Below are 19,008 nucleotides of genomic sequence, written 5' to 3'. Positions count from 1 at the left end.
CCAAATGACAGGGACATTACAATCAGAGCTGTGATTATCAGTTGCAGATTTGGCTGCGGATGGTGCTAGCTCAGCGCTGTAACCTTCCTGGCAACCATAGCAACTATTACAGTTCACCCTCCCAAATTCCCCGTAGTGCTTCCCACGCTGTACAATGACTTGACTCCAATGTGCACTATATTAGCCACAGCTGGGTATGCTGCCGCGAATGCTATATTATCAACGACCGTGGGCTGGTAGACCGCGGCGTAAAATGGGTGCTTTTATGGACAAACCTAAAACGGATAAGGCAATCGAGACAGGATGCGGCAATCATATTCGCTATGCTATTGGATCGATGCAGGGATGGAGAGCCGAAATGGAGGACACCCATGTGGCCCGCATCGGACTGGGTAATAGTAATTTTGCGGGATGGTCGTTCTTCGCAGTATTCGACGGGCACGCTGGCAAACAAGTAGCGGATTATGCAGCGCAGAATATCTTGTCCACCATTCTGGGCTGCTCGGAATTCCATGAAGCAGCATCTAGCGCGCGAACCGTCACAGAGAAAAACGATCTCATGCACCTGGTGTTCGCCAAAAGCTTCCTCACGGTACAAAGTAATTGTGGCTTTGTTAAGAAGTTGGCCATGCCAGGATCTATTACGCTTTTTTACAGCTGGACCTGCAAATGCGCCGACTTCCGGGCGTTGCCAGCGGTGAAGAGCGAAGCGGCTCAACCGTAATATGTGCCTTAATCGGTCCTGACACCATTTATTTCTCCAATCTCGGGGACAGCCGCGGCATTGCAGTATCAAACGGAAACCTCATGGTGGTCACGGAGGATCACAAACCGTACCGCACTGATGAGCAGAAGCGGATTGTCACTGCCGGCGGCTCAGTGACTATGCAGCGTATTAACGGCAACTTGGCTGTTTCGCGCGCGTTAGGCGACTACGACTATAAGAACCGCTTAGACCGCGGCCCGTTCGAGCAGTTGGTCAGTCCGGAACCGGATCTATATCCACTACCGAGGAGGAACGAAGATGAGTTTATTGTATTGGCCTGTGATGGAGTATGGGATGTTATGGGCAGTGAGGAATTCTACCGGTTTGTTCGCTACCAGCTGCAAGTGACCAGCAGTCTGGATCACATCTGCTCCACCATTCTGGACGTCTGCCTTGGAAGGGTAATGGGCTAACCGATTCATCCAAGGTACTTGGCTCGATGCAGCTCAGGGAGCCGTAAAATCTTGTACTGTTTGATCTTGGTTCGAAGAGCTGTAGTCAGACAGCGAATTCGGCAGTCACTGATTTCTGCTTTTTTGTGTTTACGCCGCGTCTCTACGCCTCTCCACCGAAACGTGCAAGCAACTCGGCGTAGAGGTGTAGAAAATGATTCTATACATGCCAAGAATCACCGCATCCTAAATTGCGTGCCAAATATAGTTTACTCGAAAAACTTTGAACAAATGACAGTCGAATCAAATCAGTTTCTGTAAATTGGTAGTTTACAAAAACGATTTTAGAATCGTGATATTAGGGTCCCGTTATTGCCGAATCCGTTATCCCTCTCTGACTGCATCGCGTCGAACAAGAGAGTAAGGCATTTTTACTAATATGCAGTATGTTTCTAGGGTTCTCGTGATAATATTACGGTTGCTCTTATTGTGTTCCCTGGCGCACCGACCGTATCCGAAGAAGTCAAAATGTTGGATCGCCAATTAGACTACCATATTGAGCGTGCCGTTACCGGTAAGGTGGCACAAGGATTCAACAAAAAATACCTATGCAACAATAAATACCAAAGTTGTATTTTTGAAAGAAATCGTGGCAGCATGCCCAGCGCCAACAGTGATGGATGCCGCGTCTCTTGTGCACTTGGTTGCCGAGTGTTTAGAGGATTTTAAAACCAAAATTCCGGATGGTAGTGGAGGTGCCCGAAATAAGTAAATGGAAAAGGGCGGAGCTTTAAATTATGTGTATATAATACGTGATTGTCAATATGTTGCAGTTCAGAACAACTTTAACATGGTATGTTTTAGGCGGATGTTAATAGAAAAGCTTTGGAGACAAATGCGACCAGATAAACCCCTACGACCCGATTGTGGCGAAGTATCGACTGCTACCGTTTTAAAAGTGATGGGAAACCGAAACTTAGCCTCGAGGTTTCCCTTTAAGTCCCTCGTAAAGAACCGCACCAACTTTACGGAGGCAAACAAAAGCAACCGCTTTGCTACGAAAAGCAGTGTAGAACGGCTAGAATTGACCGTAGAACCGAAAGACAGCCATGTAAACGATAGAAAGAAAGGCGATGCCGCAGAGATTTCGCGTAGAGTCTGACATTGTTGTAAAGGACGCTGTGCTATATTGCTAGTATGTTCTGCTGTTGTGTTTTAAATTTTATCCAGTCTTATGTGGATTAGTAATAGTATTATGTGGATTACTAATTCAGGCTTACCTCAGAATCCAGTGTATATAAATGAAAGTACGTCGCTGTCTTATGCATATTATTGTGTTATCAACCAGCTACGTTCGTGTACTACGGTATTATTTTGATGCGCAACAGACAAAACACGCCATATAATATGACTATTTTTTAATGGATTTTTTGAAGATTTATGGCGGAAATCCTTTGTTTGCCTTTCCACATGTACAAGAGCTAACAATTGCACTACATCACTGGATATACGAATAAGTCTGTAGCATTATCGACAAAACACGCATGCGCAGGGCAGGTAAGCCTTAACTCACCTGGGTACACTGCCCGCAAAAGATGGGCAAATTAAACAGGACAAGATAGTCAAGAAAAAGAAAATCAAATAAAAATTTGCAAATATCGCATCTTGATCAGTCATGCAAATATCTACTAACAGCAAAAGAAGCGAGGCAAATAACCACCAGTGCTCCCTTGTCACCGCCCGGAAGGTAGGCAGGTTGATGGCTAATGATAAAAAATCGAAATCCGACAGAAAGATAAAGCGGTTTTTCTATCATCATCCGCCGTTTGATTTCCGTCGGTAACGCTTGTTGCAATGGAATTCAGTATCCTTCGTGCTTTTAACGTTTCTAATTTTGATATTTGAGATAACTATTATTTTTCCAAATGCCAAGTTTTGCACGCGGGCACACTATTGCAACGGCAACTTCTAAGCTGCCACTAGTGGAGTGGGTTACACACCCGTACCACGATAAAACGAGGTTTGATGGTTCGTTGGTGACCGTCGGTGATGTTACCAGCTAGCGAATTACCCAAAAATCAATTATGCAATTGCGAACATGTTAACCGATACCGGCGCGATTGTCAAAGTGCACAAACATTTTTAATCAGCTGAAAAGTCATTGGGGAAGAGCAAGGGCAAGGGCAAGAACAAGAATGATTTCAGAACATTCAGACAATCTCAGAAGTCTAGAAAATCCACGTTAGAACTGGTCATCTCGTACAAGTACACATTCAGATGTTTCCGGTTGAACTAGCACCAATGAGATGTACACCTTCACTACAGATCTCATTTGTACGGCTACACTATTGTAAGGACTTCTGCTTGTGAGCTGTAGCATGAATTTTATCTGCAGTGATGAAAAACAATTTTCATGTCATCTGCACGGTCAAGTAAGCATGCATGCCGGCAAACTAGTAAACATTAGTTGGGAACTTACTTGTTTATTTGTTGTTCTTGTCTAATGTGCCGCATTTGCCGGCATTAGAGGCAATAAATTCTTAAAACACAACTTGTCAGCATGCGGCAGTGGCAAGTGTGAAAATTATACTGCCTAAGGCTCAGCTGAGCTTGTTTAGATCAATAATCAGGGTTACTAAAATTAACCCGGCTATAAACTAAAGTCATATGACAAACCAGGTGGATGGGATTTTTGCACCGGCATACAGTCTCCAAGTATGCCTCGTGATCGCTGTGTTACGAGTCTTTTATTTAATTTGCACCGTAATGTTTCGTGAACGAAGGCAGCCATGAATTCATCGTTTCTCCGGACGTCGTTTATAATTAAGGTTTATCACAAATTTTGATTGCTGGTCTGCGGAGAACAGATTAAGCGCTCTCGGTTACGAAACGTAGTGATAATGAACGGGTTGATGGATTGCATAAAAGCAGGTTGACTGACTTATCAGCTGTAAACTGATGTAATCGAAAGCGATTTTTGTAATCTTCGGAAACGTTTGCGTTGAAGAATTAGCTATATTTGCACGAAAAAACTGGAAAACGGTTCTCGCTCTCTTTTGTTTGTACGGAATAACAGTAATATAGGAAATACTTGACTGTATTAAAGCTCGAAGCGGATATGTACGCGGTCGGATTACTTTTGTTGACCGGTTCGGTTGTCGTATACGGTAAGTGCTGTACCATACGTCTTAGAACCGGTTAAAAGATTTTTGAGCATTTTTGCAATTCAGATGACAATAAAAATTTTTAAACAATCATGCTTTGACCGTCAGGTTTGAACAAAGGAGAAGGGTGCTTTTCGACAAAACAGTGCGGCGACGTTGGTCTGGTACGATTCGTTTACGTCCTTTAGTGCGAAGTGTTTACTTAATTATCAATTCGTACATGCTGTAATTACTTTCAGACATGCACTGGCGCAAGATGCTTTTGCTTAGTGGATATTAGCCAAGAAATGACTAAGGAGAATTGGGTAAGTGTCTGGACTTGTTGAGCATGGCTGTAGGAGTACTTAGGGAGTGTCGCAATTTCGAAGCGAATCTCGTTGCGATACAGCAGATCTACCTCTCGAGGTGGCTTCCCGAACAGTATCTAAATTGAGACACTAAAAACCTGCGTACGGATACTGTTCATCGTTTTGTGAACGAAACGTAATTAATCCGTTCCCGCGCTATGTACGTTGGTCTTTAGTTGAAGCCGATTGTTCGATGCTTCTAGTGCATTGTAGTATCATGCGTCTTGCTAACTGATTTCGGCACACTATTGAATACGTTTTGTAGGCGTGCAATAAACCGGAAGACTGTCTGAAAATTGCCGGGAAAGCAATGAGCCATGCCCCAGACGATTTGGTCGGTACTGCTCCAAAGTGTACACCTTCGCAGCAATGCCCACAACCGGATGGTTTTACGGGATATTGTGATATTGCAATGGCTGCATAGTTCACAGGTGACTTTTATCATAGTAATATTGAACTAAAACGGAATTGTTTTGGTGTGTGCTTTTCGCTTGTTTGGCAAAATTTGTTTCAAAAGAATGGTGACGCTTCTTAGTATTTGATGCCGCTAGTACGGACTCTGTACATTTTCTAACTTTTGGTGTGCTGTAATCATTGCTTTGTGCCAGTTTTGTAAACCGTATTAAAAAGCCCGGAAATTACTTCACGCTACCAAGCAACACAGTACATAATCATCAGTCTTGGACTCTTGAATGCTGTACCACTTTGATTTCGAAACAACAACTCTTTAAATGTAGGAGGAAGGTTTGTTTTGTTTTTAACAGAAACGTTTACGCAGTATTCTTGCAACAGCTGCATGATTCAAATTTAAGCAAAATGCCCGCGGACACCCGACCGAAACCATATCCATCGACAGGCGTGCTGTCGCCGCCCCCCATGATTCCTGCGCACAATTTGCAACTAACGGATGTCATTCCTCCGGAGGCCACCTCACTCGATCCCTGTATTGATCCATGCGAAGCGGACGATTTCCGTCAAGAACTGCAAAAACAGGCACGGGAAGCACAAAAACAGAACCGTCAACGTCGCCGTTGCAAAGAGACAGAAAACCGTTTCTTACAACCGCGTACCGATTTGTGGACCTGTGTTAACGTTAAGCAGAACAACTGTGGTGTTGACCCCTTTAGTCGTTCCATATCATCAGCCAGTCATTCGCCGTCACCCACCGGCCTGGAGGGTCTAACGGACAGAGACGGTTGTCGTTTGCGTACAAACAACATTGATGCCATCTCTACAGCAACGGGAGTGGAACCGTGTTTGGTGGGGTTACGGCAGGTCAGTATGAAAATGACAGAAACCCACAAAGACTGTAGCAAACGAGATTGTGATTCGAAACGGAATCCACCGTACGAGAACTCTTCACGGCGCACTGATGACTCTTTTCAAACGAGTACGACATTCAGCAGATCGGAACGCGGTGGCCGATCGCGTCAGAGCGATAATGTTTCACTGGCGACCACCGATACACAGAAACTGTTGGCTATGTTGAAAGAAGATGACGGACTGGAAGGTCTCAGCATAACCTCAACATTGTGCAATTCTCTCGACCAGGACACGCCCTGTGAATCGGTTTTCGACGGACCATCGCGGACGAGATTAACCAAACGCGGAGTGTCAATTAAGGTGGTAAAAAAGAAACCTAGCCCGACCCATTTGTCGCGAACAGAGCGTAAATATGGCACACCGTGTGGACTGCCGCCAGCCCCAGTGCCGTGTTCAGGACCTGAACCTAATGCCGATTCACGACCAGACCTGGGCAGCCTTGTTTGGGAGAAAACGATATGCAAGAAAAATGCGGAAAAGCCGCGTGGACCATTGGGACGGTCGTGCAAGCGGACAGGATACTTAGAAGATCACAACGCGGACTGTCTTCCACCGGTTGCACATCTGGCGCATCTCGGACCGCCTAGTCGAACCTGTTGCATTCCCAACAGTGATCCGTGTGCACCACCTGATCCAGCCGTTGAATGTGGGCAGGGAAAGCAAAGCAAGCCGTGGAAAAGCGTGGATACTCAAAACACGCAAGGCAGACTGAATACTGCTGTTCGCGATGGACAGCGTCCTATGACGGCTGGTGGGCGGGGACAGAAACAGGGTAGCAGGAATTGCGGTCCTTGTGGCCCACCGGTGGACCCGTGCGACATAATAGCATGGCAAGGAGGCCACAAAGGTCATGGTAACGAAGAACCCATGAGACTGGCCGCTAGTGTGTTCGAACAGGATATGAACCAACCACAAAATGTCGCATGCAGGCCGGCGCAGATGGTTACCATCACGAAAACAGCCGGGGACCCGGCATTGATTAAAAAGGCAGCTTGTGGATCGGCCAAGGGCGGAAAAGACTGCTCGGCTCCTAGTCAAATGGATGCAGAAGGTATGCTTTGCCACAAAACACAACGTTTTAGAATTTTTCCGTAATATGCGTTCGGAAACGTACTTAATTTTGAAGCGTACTTAATCACCCCTTGTACGCTTCTGGTCAAAGCGCACCCGGATCGAGGTATCGATAACATGTATTTTTTTACGTAGAACTAATGTCACTTGAGGAAGACTTGAACGATGAAGAGCAGCTTCAAGACTCAAAAAAACTGGCGATTTATTTGAGCGCGGATTTAAAAGACCAGTTCTTTACGGATGTTACCGTAACCTCAAGAGATCATATATACAAGATCCACAAAGAATATCTTTTAGCTTTCACGAATTATGATATACCAGTGATCGAAGGACAGCCTCTTCGAGATCAACCGTCTCTAGATTTGTGCGTAAGTCGAAATCAAATTTACAAAACACAGTGTATACAGTGCTTAGTGGCCGCTATTTCGCACTAAATCCTAGAAACAATATAATATATTTTTTAACTGATGACAAATGTTTACAGGAAATAGATGGATCAGATGTAGCCGCAGTCTTACACTTCCTTTATTATGGAGAACTGAAAGCGAACATATACAATATTTTGGGTATCATGGCTGCTGCTAATGCACTGGGCGTTGTGGATGTACCGGTTGTCCTGAAGGAATACCACGATAAGCTGTTTGCTCCACCGAATCAAACTAATGTTATTGACTTTGCTTTGTGCAAACAAATGGGCTGCCTGGCAGATTATACTTGGAAATTGTTTGTGGCAAACTTCTCTGAACATGTCAACGGGTGCCACTTCCTGAACTGGGAAGTCCGTTGGGTGCTGAACCTATTGTCACATGAGGACATTCCTATTATGGTAGGTATTCATCGTTCCGTTGACATCAACCTCTAAAATTTTGCTGTGCTTATTCAGCCCGACATTTTCTAGACGGAACTGGAAGTTTTTGAAGCCGCTCGGTTGTGGATAAATTATCGCCCCGAAGACCGTTTAGATCATATTCGAGCGGTTTTAAATTGTGTCAGATGGACATATATGACAGCTGAGGAGATGGTTTGTTGTGAACGAGAAGATCCCTGTCTGATGAACAGATCCGAAGCCCATGAATTGGTTGCTGACGCTAATTGGTACGCGTTTACAAAACGTTATGTTGGCGAATTAATACTGGACATAAGTTAAACTTGGTAACCTGGTACATATTGTAATGTAATACAGTACTTAATTTACTTGGCTGCCGTACATGAGTTTTTAAGCGTTGGTCGTCATTATTAACGAATGGTGCTTTCAGGTATAAGGTTATGATACAGAAGGGCAAAAAATGGCACGAATTCGACATCAAACCACCACGTGGCGCCTACGCTAGTAAACATCCCGTGGTGGTTCCACCCCGGCCCACAGCCGGCTGCCGCGTGGACTCAGCAGGGGGAGGCGATGGAAAATGTGGCCCGAAGGTGGCCTATGGATGCAAATCTGCTTGCCCCAAGTCAGCTGATCAGCCTAAGAAAAACAAATGTGCGCCCGCTAAAGAGAAAGATGCATGTGCCAGTCGCTATCCACCCAAGAAAGAGGAGAGTGATGCATGCGGAAAGATTGACAAACTGAAGGAAGATCTTGCAAGGCTACCTATACCACCGGAAAGCGATTTATTTAGCACAATTTCTTACTGCAGTTTAGAAATGGATATTCGTACTGCTGCTTGTACTGATCCGAGTTGTAAAGAGGATATAATGAGATTTTAATGGCATTTTTTAAGTCTGTGATTGCACTAAATTTTAAATTTTATTTGTCAGATTCTCCTTTTGTCCTGCAGCTGAAACGTCGTACACGCCAGTACTTCTATGCAGGAACTTTTCTTCAAGTGTGTACCACTTGAGATCACTGCGCTATCATATTTGGACTGTATGCACTATGCAGAGTATGCACTATGCACTTTACAGTGCTCCCTTGTGCGGCAAATGCGAATGTATATTATATTTAATACGTAACTGCTTTACAGGCGTGTAAACCAGAAACAGGAAATCTGCAATATCGAAAATTATTCTATCATTGCACTAAAGTTGCTTTTACACTTACGTTCTGCTATAGTTTGTACTCTTATGACTTATGCTTATAATATACAGTAGTTAATTCTCAGTTAAACAAGGTGTTCGACACCGTTGCCAGGTTTGACTCGATCATCCTGAAATTTATTACAGTACTCACAAACGCCGTCGTGCGTCAACTTCTCTTATTGGATGCATATAATTTGTTTGAACAAAGCTGCTTACTTAGCACAAGGCTTTCACATAGCAGATTTTGGTATTTATCTTAGTAGCTGAAGTTTTTTTGCCCGAGAAAATGACTAACATTATCCCGGGCAATCCTGGAATGGAAAAGCTAATTCCGATGGTTAACAAGTTACAACATGCTTTTGCCCAGTTGCTCATTCCCGTGGCTCTTGATTTGCCCCAAATTGCTGTTATTGGAGGGCAAAGTGCTGGAAAAAGCAGTGTTCTTGAGAGCTTCGTGGGACGGGATTTCTTGCCTAGGGGATCTGGTGTCGTGACCCGACGGCCAGTCATACTGCAGCTGGTCACTAACGATGTCGAGTGCGCAGAGTTCTTACACTTAAAAGGAAAACAGTTCACAGACTTCAGTGAAGTACGGCGTGAAATCGAACGCGAAACCGACAGATTACTTGGTCATACAAAAAATATTTCACCTGTACCTATCCATTTGCGGATTTATTCGCCACATGGTAATTCCCGCGTTTCTTCCGAAACTTATCATACATAGCCCATGTGTTTCGCTTAACAGGCAGTGGAACATTTCGCAGCTGTACTAAAGTTTTGAGTACTGTACCAAATAGATTTCAAACGAAACCAGCATAACCAGTGAATGTAACGCATTTTTTTGCCTTTCGCAGTTTTGAACCTGACTTTGATTGATCTCCCTGGAATGACTAAAGTTCCAGTAGGAGATCAGCCACGGGATATTGAGAAACAAATTCGGGACATGGTTCTTCAGTTTGTCCGTCAGGAAAACTGTTTAATTCTCGCTGTATCGCCCGCAAACTCTGATCTGGCCACATCCGATGCTTTAAAGATCGCCAAGGAAGTTGATCCGATGGGTGTGCGGACCATCGGGGTCATCACCAAACTCGATCTAATGGACGAGGGAACTGACGCTAGAGAAATCTTGGAAAACCGTCTCTTGCCGCTTCGGCGAGGTTATGTTGGAGTGGTCAGTCGTAGCCAGAGAGATGTCGAGTCGAATAAAAATATCCAAGAAGCTCTGGAGAGCGAACGCATCTTCTTTCTGGGCCACCCTGCATACCGGTGAAGATTTTGAATGTTGGGAGGTACAGCTCGAATTCGGTCACCCGAGAACATTATTATTATTACGTAATTAAACTTATCGTTAGGCTCAAATCGGCCAGTGAGACAACCCTTCAAACGAGCACTCATTAATCGGGGCGCTTCGAGTATACTTTGCGCTTACTGTACATTGTTTACGCCGAAATTTACTTTGAATCACTTTCAAAACATGGGAGGGGCAGGGTGAGTGGTGGCCGTTTTGATGCTTACCGTACACTGAGCTTATTCCAGTCAATATGAAGCAGTTGCTGCAATGCTCTGCCTTTCAGACACATGGCAGACCGAATGGGCACACCATTTCTCCAGCAAGTTTTAAATCAGCAGCTCGTCAACCACATTCGTGACGTATTACCTGCCGTGCGAGAAAAAATTCACCGCCAAATAAACGCCATGGAAAAAGAAATTCAGGACTACAAACTGCTGGCTCCAGGCGATACGTCGCGGAGGACAAAGGTCATGCTGCTATTGGTGCAGCAATTTGCAAATGAATTTGAACGTTGCATAGAAGGTGCCACGGTTGGCACCTACGATGTTAACACCAACGAACTTAGTGGTGGCGCTCGGATAAATCGCATCTTCCATGAGCGGTTTCCGTACGAATTATTAAAAACTGGATTTGCTGACACGGAATTGCGACGGGAAATTGCTGTGGCTATCAGAAACATTCATGGAGTTCGGGTTGGGCTGTTCACACCAGACAAAGCCTTTGAGACGATCGTTAAAACTCAGATTGTCAAGCTGAAGGAGCCGTCACTGCGTTGTGTCGATATGGTAATAATCGAGTTGGCAAAGGCTATTCACCAAATCAGCAACCGTCTGGATCCGTTTCCGCGGCTCAAAGAGGAAATAGAACGGCTGATTGCTACGCATGCTCGCGATCGCGAGAGAATCACGAAAGAGCAAATCAAACTGATAATCGACATTGAGCTCGCCTATATGAACACAAACCATGACGATTTCGTAGGGTTTCAAGGCGCTGCGCCACGTGCCTCAGCCTCGCAACATAAGGTATGCAACATAAGGCATCTCATTGTCGCACATTATCCATTTGCTTCCATACAAGAAGAGCGTTGTGCTTAGGTGCAGTCAACGCCTGGGAATCAAGTACTGCGAAAAGGTTATCTCGCTGTACAGAAGACCGGAGGGTTTATGCGAGGCAACAAAGAACAGTGGTTTGTTCTTACCCATGAGGATCTGACTTGGTTCAACGATATGAGTGAAATCGAACGAAAATTTATACTGCCGGTGGAAGGTTTGAGGTATTTTGACTTGGACGCAGGATTTTTATCAAGGAGACCGGTAGTCGCCCTATACCATCCTGATGGACGGAATGTTTACAAAGGTCACAAACAACTCGAACTGTCTTGTGCAAACCCGGACGAGATGGACGGCTGGAGGGCCGCATTTATCCGAGTGGGAATTAACCCTACAAAAGTCGACGATAAATTTAAAACAAGCACAGTAAGATGAGATGAACTTCTTTGGTCTCTTTTTTTAGTTTTCTGGGCATATTCCCTAACCCCATCAGTGTGATCATGGATATTCTTTTGGCTTTGATAATAAATTTTATTATTTACCCATCTTTTATTACACAGAGCAATGCTTCAGATGCAGACCCAGCAGACCCTCAACTCGAGCGACAAGTCGAGACAATTCGAAACCTGGTGGAATCATACATGCGCATTGTCAGTAAGAACGTGCGTGATATCATCCCGAAAACCATTGTCCACCTCCTGATAAGTGAAATGAAACGATTTATCCATTCTGAATTGCTTCCAAAACTGTATGGTAGCACCGATCAAGAAGGTTTGATGGAAGAGTCCCAAGACGCGGTGACGCGACGCCAATCTGCCCTGGCCATGCATCAAGCCTGTAAAGACGCGCTAAAAATCATCGGAGACGTGGTAGTGGAAACTGTCAGCACGCCTATCCCACCCCCAGTCGACAGTAACTGGATATTGGTTAGTAAAGCTCTGTCTACTCCGTCTGTCCCGACTGTCAGCATCGATGCATCGAAACGGGGTGTCTCTGTGGAAATGTCCGGAACAGTGGATTTGGGGAAATTGGCATGCGGCCAAGGTAATTCGGTGGGTAATGCTTTGAGCCGAGCCCCGCCCGTGCCGGTTCGAGGATCTTTAACAGTACCATTACCCAGTAAGAAGACGCCGGATAGCGGAGCTAACGATGGGCCAATGCTGGCAATTGCCTTTGGAGATCGGGAAAAAGCGGCTGTGAGGTTACCAACGCCGATGACACCGCGGCCGAAAGCAGGCCCGTAATATTTGTACTTAATTGATTTATCTGCTTGATCTGCAGGGCCTGCCATAAGTTTTGTTTATATGGTCTTCGCAAATCTGTAAGCCCATCTTAACAGCTTGATGATCTTTATTGCTGCCAATTGTTAAGGTTAACGCCGATCCGCGTATTGCAATCCTACGAATGCAGTGGCAATGTGCATCATATTACTGGTAACTTTCAGGTTCAGTTTCACTAATGCAATGCATCGGGCTGAATTGAATGTGAGGACAATTACAAAAATTTAACGCTGGATTATCAGCTGTTTGTTGGCATTCTTGTAAAACACTGTTGCAATTAAAAAGGTGGAAGGATCACGCACGACTCTTAATAATATAGTACTAATATTAAGCATAATAGCATAATATAGTACATCCCAATATATATTTAGCATAGTATAGTACATAGTAAGCATAGTGTACTAAGTATAGTACATCGTTACTGCATCCTTGCGTAAACGGTATAAGTACTGTACAGCTAGCGGAAGAGCACCACCAATGTTAAATTCCCGGCACCAGTTGAATGCGTAATTGAGTTGCTGTATGTACTCGCAGCCTAAACTGCGAATTCGTAATCAGTAAGCACTAAGTATCTGTATGTATTCTGTAGTTAGATCACGGATTCTTATTATTAAAGTGTTAGGCAGCTGCCGCTTTGGGACCTGATCGTACGCGTACTTCAGAAATTATGATCGTGAGGCGCACTGATAACTCAAAAAACTTAACGGAATTGCAAATACCTGTAAAACTTAAAACTGCAGCGGCTATCTACAGTCGGTATGAAAATATACTTCGACAATCCCAATTCCCATGGAACAGGGGCGGTGTTTTTCGCGATGCTTTTGAGTTCAGTTGATTTGGATTTTGACCTTACGAATGTCTGATTATATTTTAAAGGCTAAAAAACCTGCATGTGATTATTTATAAATTTTCACATTTACTGCGGTATCCACAAATGGATGAAAATCAAGGACAACCGATCGATAACAACTTTAAACGATCGATAACAACTTTCGAGGAACCGACTGCTGATTCTGAAAATATTCAAAGTGTCCAAGACCATCATCAGGATGCTAGAAATACCGAAGAAATTCCGTCATTTCTCGAAGTATCGACCACTGTTCCTCCAGCAAACACTGCAGATTCCGTTATTCCTGTCGAACATGATAAGCGACGTGCAAAAGTATCCGGAGAAAAGGTATCACAACAAAAAGTTAAAGACATCGAGCAGGAAGTGTCGAGACCCACAAAAACGGATCAGTCAACGCAGACTGTATTCAAGACACCGAAAGTATACCTCACACAAGCTTGGAAAGACTTACGCCTCCAGACGGAAAATGCGAAATGTCCGGTTGACTTCAAGTTTTATCAGTTGCTGTCTGGAATGGAGAGCGGGAATTACGATCATTATTTACCAGATTCTGTGCAAGAACTAGCCTCGGATGACAGTTTTGTGCGGATTATCCAAGAAAAAGAGAACGAAAACTGTCACACGACGGCCAATAATTATCCAAGCTATCTGCGCCATCAAATGTACCTCGGCAATTATGAGCATGCTTGTCGAAGCCAGACCGTTGATCTCCTACAACAAACGACGCAGCAGGATCCTCTCTGGTTTTGCACGCATCCTAAGCTTATTGAAAAGGAAATCTTAGCCAACAAAAAGTTCGTTAAAGAGTATGTTAAAACAACAGGTGTTTTTGCTGCTAGAGATGCTTTTCACATGCTGCATTTAAAAAAAGCCCGTCGCAAATTGCCTCCGCCATTGTTTGCTATCAAGAACAAGCCACACAAAGACGACACTCTTCAGTACAAAGTTGGATCCGTGCGACATTTTGAACATAAAGCAGGAGGTAAAGAAGCAGAAGGACATCACAAACTTTCACTGAGGCACGAAGATTCCAAGTACATTTACGATCTTCCTCCACACAGTGTGATGGTCACAACGCCGCCTGTATGGAACGATGATAAGGACTTCTCCATCGAAAACTTATCCGAGTTAAATAAAGAAATATTCAATTATGCTAAAAAGCAGAAAGATGTTCTCTTTGCCGACACCGTCGTGTTTTACACTGTTAAAAAAATTGATGGACCGCTGGTTACGCTGGAGCAATATCCACCCAGAAGACCGTCGCCCAGTTATGTCCGCGCGATTCCTGACAGTCTACAGTATGGGTTGGAACCGCTGCATGCCATGAGGACAGAACACTCCACTTTAGACGTGAGTTTTAAGCCGTATGTCGTGCGTCATGCATTCTGTTGTCGGGGGTCATTTATTTGCTTTTGCACATACAGTTCGGAAATCGTAGATGTCGGACAGAAACTCCCACGGTCTCCTATCGGCGGCAAATGCTCTGCATACGGTCCCTAGCTCCAATCTTCCTGCGTCTAAATCGCACTTGAATTTCAGCATGTTGCGCAGAGGAACTCTCACAAAAGATCCAAATATGTTCGAGTTGGTTTTGGATTACCGTGTGGAGAGTGATATACTTTGTCGCACACTGATCGATCAAACCTGGCGGCGCGTTGTAAACTTGCAGTCGTATCTGGCATTAGGATGTCGGTTTCTACCAAATATTTCCGAGAATGCTCACTCTGCAATGTTGATACCCGTCGGCATCCATGATGGTCGTATTATCGGTATTCTGGGGTTCATCAGGAATTCAAACAAACCAGTGTTTTCGGAAAACGAATGTGAAGCGATATTCACTTATGTTTCCTTTTTGACGCGGTACCGTTATTTTACCGGTGTTCGTAACGAGGAGCGGAAAGTGCAGGAAAAAATGAGAAGAGAAATGCAGTCAATACTGCAGCTCAAGGAAGCCTCTACCGAGGAATTTCTCCACCATACCTTAATGTTGGTGAAAATTTTGACTGATGCCGACCGATCGAGCTCATTTCTAGTTAATACTCTGACGGAGTCTTTGCGGGCGGAGCGACATTTGGTTCCTTTTCATCTGGGTACGGGTCTGATCGATCCAATCAGCGGTCGCCCATCTTACCGCCGAGGATATGATATTCGGTAAGTCGTCGAAATACTTTTAATGATAATAATCATGAATCTCGAGTAATGCAGCTAGAGTACAGACATCGGGCCTGTTGATTTACAGTTTGTATACTCTATTTCGATTCATAATTATCACAGTATTAACCAGACACTACCGCTTCATTCAAATATCTATATTTGTATCTATGCATGCTTGATTTATGTATAGTTGTATGTTGTAGAATGTCAGTCGATCGCGGAATTGTTGGCTGTACTTTTCGCCACCGTCGGACCTATGCGTCAGTTGCCACACAGGACAATAAACACTTCTTCTCCGAAATTGACCGCATTCTCTCTAACAAGACTGAGTCTCAAGTCTGTGTTCCATTCGTTATTAACAATGAGCCGTACGGAATGGTGGAGGTACTGAATAAGAGGAGTTCTTCCAGCTTTTCGGATCAGGACATTGATATGTTACATTTAAACAGCGTGTTTCCAGCTGTCGGCATTTTGCTTGCATGGTATCGTTTTCATGCCAATAAACACGAACATCTTATTAACTTACAACGGTCGAAACTGGCTTACGCCAGAAAACGGCAATATCACCGCACCGAAAGGGCATGGATGCCCGTAGACGTGATCAAGCCGCCGCCACCGTTTGCTGAAATCACTCGCGATATGCTTGAGCCAACGTTTTTCTTTATTGATCATCTGAGCGACAGCGTTAGCCTTTCCATGACCTTCATTTTTGATATGTTGACGGAGTCGAGTGTTAAAGTGAAGATGGTGTTTGACTTCATCGAGACGATCCGCAACGCTCATTTTCGTACGCGATTCAAAGATTGGAAGAATGCTTTTGCAACGCTGCAATCGGTGTATGCCATTGTACAACAAACCGGTGACCTTTTCAGCGACGATGAGAAGTTGACAATGCTCGTGGCGGCTTTATGCCACGGTGTCGATCATTTTTGGTACAATGCCACATTGACGGAAGGATGCGATCCGGCCAGAGGTTTGATGTATGTATTCGGGACTACGACACCGAATAACAACTCCGTTTATTACCCGTCAGTTGTATTGTGGGTAAGAATTTCTGGTTCACGAATTTTAGCGTAAACCCTGTAATGAAAGAAACGATATTTGCAGAACCCGTCAACAAACATTTTTTCGAATTATAAAGACAAGCGATGGCGAAAACTGTTGGAAAACAGCAGGTCTTGCGTCAGTGCGACACAGTTACCAGGTTTACTTCTACGGAGTGCTGCACTGCGGAGCAGCATCAAATTTGGACTGCCCAATTTTAAGAATCCCGATTTCCGGCAACACCTAAAAGAGTTTATTGTAGCCGCCGCCTCCCTGCACTTTGTTTGTCGCTCTTTTGAGCTGTATCAAGAAATTGTTCAGTGCGCACTGGAAGAATATTATAGCATTACCGGCGAATTTCAAGATAATGGAGCCGAATTTTGTCAACGTTGGGATTTGCCAGACGACCCACTTGAGCTGCACCGGTTAGAGGTAATAAATATACATACTGTACTTAGCGAACATCTATTAAGTACTATACCTGTCGATTGCAATATTTCACACAAAAATTTTTCTCTTATTTTGTAGGTGGAGTTTTTACGGGATTTTTGTCTGCCAGTTTTCGATACATTACGGCAGGTCCTTCCGGAGACGAATAGATTTTACGAATGCTGCGGCCTCAATCTGGAACGCCTGAGCGGTACCATCATTTTAGACCGTTCGCAAGGTGCCGTGGCTATACGAAAGATGCACCGGCGAAATGTAACAGAAGAGATGAAAGAACGCATGAGGCAGGATTTGTACCCTCTTCCAGTCGAAGCCTCAGCTAACCTTGAATGGGTGCCGCTCGAAGATATGCAATACATTACGCGCAATCCGCATCATCGAGTCGCATGACATAAGCGCAACAAATTAAAGAAATATTGTTCTGAAAATGCACAACAGCCGGTACCAATCCTTACGGTACATAAACAAGCCTTAGTGTTCACAAAATTTTAAAAAAAAATTGGAAAAGGGCATGGGCACCGACAAAATCACGAGTAGCGTAAACGGTAGCGAAAATGTGAAATATATGGACAAAAGGTTGTTTGTCGAGTTCGATTAGAGATGCTGCACTGATCGTCTGGTGGGCAAAAGAGGTTCGTCAGTGGTTAGGTTTCGCGGTTTCTCACTGTCTTCCGGGACAAAATTACTTGTTCTCTCCGTCATCTGCTGATAGTTTCGTTTTTTGTCCAGTGGTACTTCGGAGGCGTGTTCCTGCATAACCGATTCCTCTAATGTCCCTTTATCAAATGAGGACGCTGCCAGCATACCAAAGTTCTGGTAACCTTCAGGCCCTTTGGGGTGCTTATTTTCTTTGACGGTTACATTTTCGTATCGCTGCACCCGCTCGCCACCTTCGATAGCGAGATTTTCTTGTTCCATTGAACCGTAATTTATCAGTGTATCTGTTGTCACATTCAGTTCGGAGCGCCTTCTTAAATCTGGTGACGTTTGCAGGTAATTTTCAGACGCGTATAAACCTATCGGAAGATCGGCTTTATCGATTTCCACATCGATGTGTCCTGTGGAGATTTCTCCCATGGTCGGACTAGCTGCCAATAAGTTGCTCATAATTTTATTTCATAACAATCTTGATTTATGTAAGTTACAATTAGATTTTAGCTTGATAACGCGGTTGCTTGTTTACACATACTGTGACATACAGAAAAAACAAATGATAGTAATATCGGCAAAAGTTATACTGTTTTTCTACGGTGGCACAGCGTGGTGTCGTATTAGTACAATTTTAATTTGTACGTAATTTGAAATACTTATCTTTCTTGGTATTTGCAATTATGAAGTAATTTCAAGTACGTCACAACTCTTGATGCAACGTTACAGAATTAATAATCAAGACATTTCAGTCCAGAGTACAATATTTATAAAGTGACTACATTTTCTTCTTATTGTCACTTACTACCTTATCAGGTTAGGTAATACTGCGTAATTTTTGGTACCAGCATGCACAAAGTAGTCGAACGTTGTTCCGCTCTTACTTGCATGTACCATGTGCTACAGATAAAATGAACACAGTTATCATTAACCTTGTTCTCTGAGGGATATCGACGCAACTGGTCAGACATTTAAGTAAGTACTAGAAAATTTAGTGATGACAACAGCCATCGTCAAACATACTTAACTGATTAATTTAATTCTAAACGGTTTTAGCGATTCAGACTGACTAGGGCACATAGGGGTCCTCCCCCTTCAAAAAAATCTGATTTTTTGCAGGAAGGTAGTAAACATATGTAGAACATTTAAAAAAATATTTTCAG

General features: G+C 43.9%; 5 protein-coding genes across 8 annotated transcripts; 4 read left to right on the top strand and 1 right to left on the bottom strand.

Annotated features, from left to right (window-relative positions):
• The first annotated feature begins 33 nt into the window (after positions 1–33).
• On the top strand, positions 34–2,477 carry LOC129586881 (protein phosphatase 1B-like). Its single transcript, XM_055480362.1, has 5 exons — positions 34–592; positions 658–1,167; positions 1,615–1,732; positions 1,803–1,926; positions 2,023–2,477. Exons 1-5 carry the CDS (start codon positions 197–199, stop codon positions 2,318–2,320), a joined length of 1,446 nt encoding a protein of 481 aa, XP_055336337.1. The 5' UTR covers positions 34–196; the 3' UTR covers positions 2,321–2,477.
• Positions 2,478–3,884: 1,407 nt separating this feature from the next.
• On the top strand, positions 3,885–8,813 carry LOC129586879 (uncharacterized). Its single transcript, XM_055480357.1, has 8 exons — positions 3,885–4,325; positions 4,431–4,486; positions 4,562–4,627; positions 4,935–7,043; positions 7,199–7,431; positions 7,548–7,889; positions 7,962–8,158; positions 8,320–8,813. The coding sequence occupies exons 4-8, from the start codon at positions 5,486–5,488 to the stop codon at positions 8,768–8,770; spliced, it is 2,781 nt and encodes a 926-aa protein (XP_055336332.1). The 5' UTR covers positions 3,885–4,325; positions 4,431–4,486; positions 4,562–4,627; positions 4,935–5,485; the 3' UTR covers positions 8,771–8,813.
• Positions 8,814–9,147: 334 nt separating this feature from the next.
• On the top strand, positions 9,148–12,967 carry LOC129586880 (dynamin-1-like). 3 transcript variants are annotated; one of them, XM_055480361.1, is made up of 5 exons: positions 9,148–9,768; positions 9,937–10,348; positions 10,657–11,395; positions 11,468–11,848; positions 11,996–12,270. In XM_055480361.1, exons 1-5 carry the CDS (start codon positions 9,369–9,371, stop codon positions 12,122–12,124), a joined length of 2,061 nt encoding a protein of 686 aa, XP_055336336.1. In that variant the 5' UTR covers positions 9,148–9,368; the 3' UTR covers positions 12,125–12,270. The 3 variants fall into 3 exon arrangements, with proteins under 3 accessions (XP_055336336.1, XP_055336334.1, XP_055336333.1); XM_055480359.1 differs by having other exon boundaries at positions 9,152–9,768; positions 11,474–11,848; positions 11,983–12,967; XM_055480358.1 differs by having other exon boundaries at positions 9,154–9,768; positions 11,983–12,967.
• A 233-nt stretch (positions 12,968–13,200) lies between these two features.
• On the top strand, positions 13,201–17,696 carry LOC129586878 (uncharacterized). Its single transcript, XM_055480356.1, has 5 exons — positions 13,201–14,902; positions 14,991–15,703; positions 15,910–16,750; positions 16,814–17,182; positions 17,279–17,696. The coding sequence occupies exons 1-5, from the start codon at positions 13,637–13,639 to the stop codon at positions 17,585–17,587; spliced, it is 3,498 nt and encodes a 1,165-aa protein (XP_055336331.1). The 5' UTR covers positions 13,201–13,636; the 3' UTR covers positions 17,588–17,696.
• LOC129586882 (uncharacterized) lies at positions 17,596–18,864 on the bottom strand. 2 transcript variants are annotated; one of them, XM_055480364.1, is made up of 2 exons: positions 18,730–18,864; positions 17,596–18,285 (listed from the first exon to the last, which is right to left on the bottom strand). In XM_055480364.1, exons 1-2 carry the CDS (start codon positions 18,740–18,742, stop codon positions 17,792–17,794), a joined length of 507 nt encoding a protein of 168 aa, XP_055336339.1. In that variant the 5' UTR covers positions 18,743–18,864; the 3' UTR covers positions 17,596–17,791. The 2 variants fall into 2 exon arrangements, with proteins under 2 accessions (XP_055336339.1, XP_055336338.1); XM_055480363.1 differs by having other exon boundaries at positions 18,740–18,788.
• Between the last annotated feature and the right edge of the window lie 144 nt (positions 18,865–19,008).

The sequence above is a fragment of the Paramacrobiotus metropolitanus genome, unplaced genomic scaffold, assembly GCF_019649055.1.
Source record: "Paramacrobiotus metropolitanus isolate TYO unplaced genomic scaffold, Prichtersi_v1.0 Parri_scaffold0000022, whole genome shotgun sequence".
Taxonomy (NCBI): Eukaryota; Metazoa; Tardigrada; class Eutardigrada; order Parachela; family Macrobiotidae; genus Paramacrobiotus; species Paramacrobiotus metropolitanus.
The sequence above is the reverse complement of the archived record's forward strand: the minus strand, read 5'-3'. Positions and strand labels throughout refer to the sequence as shown.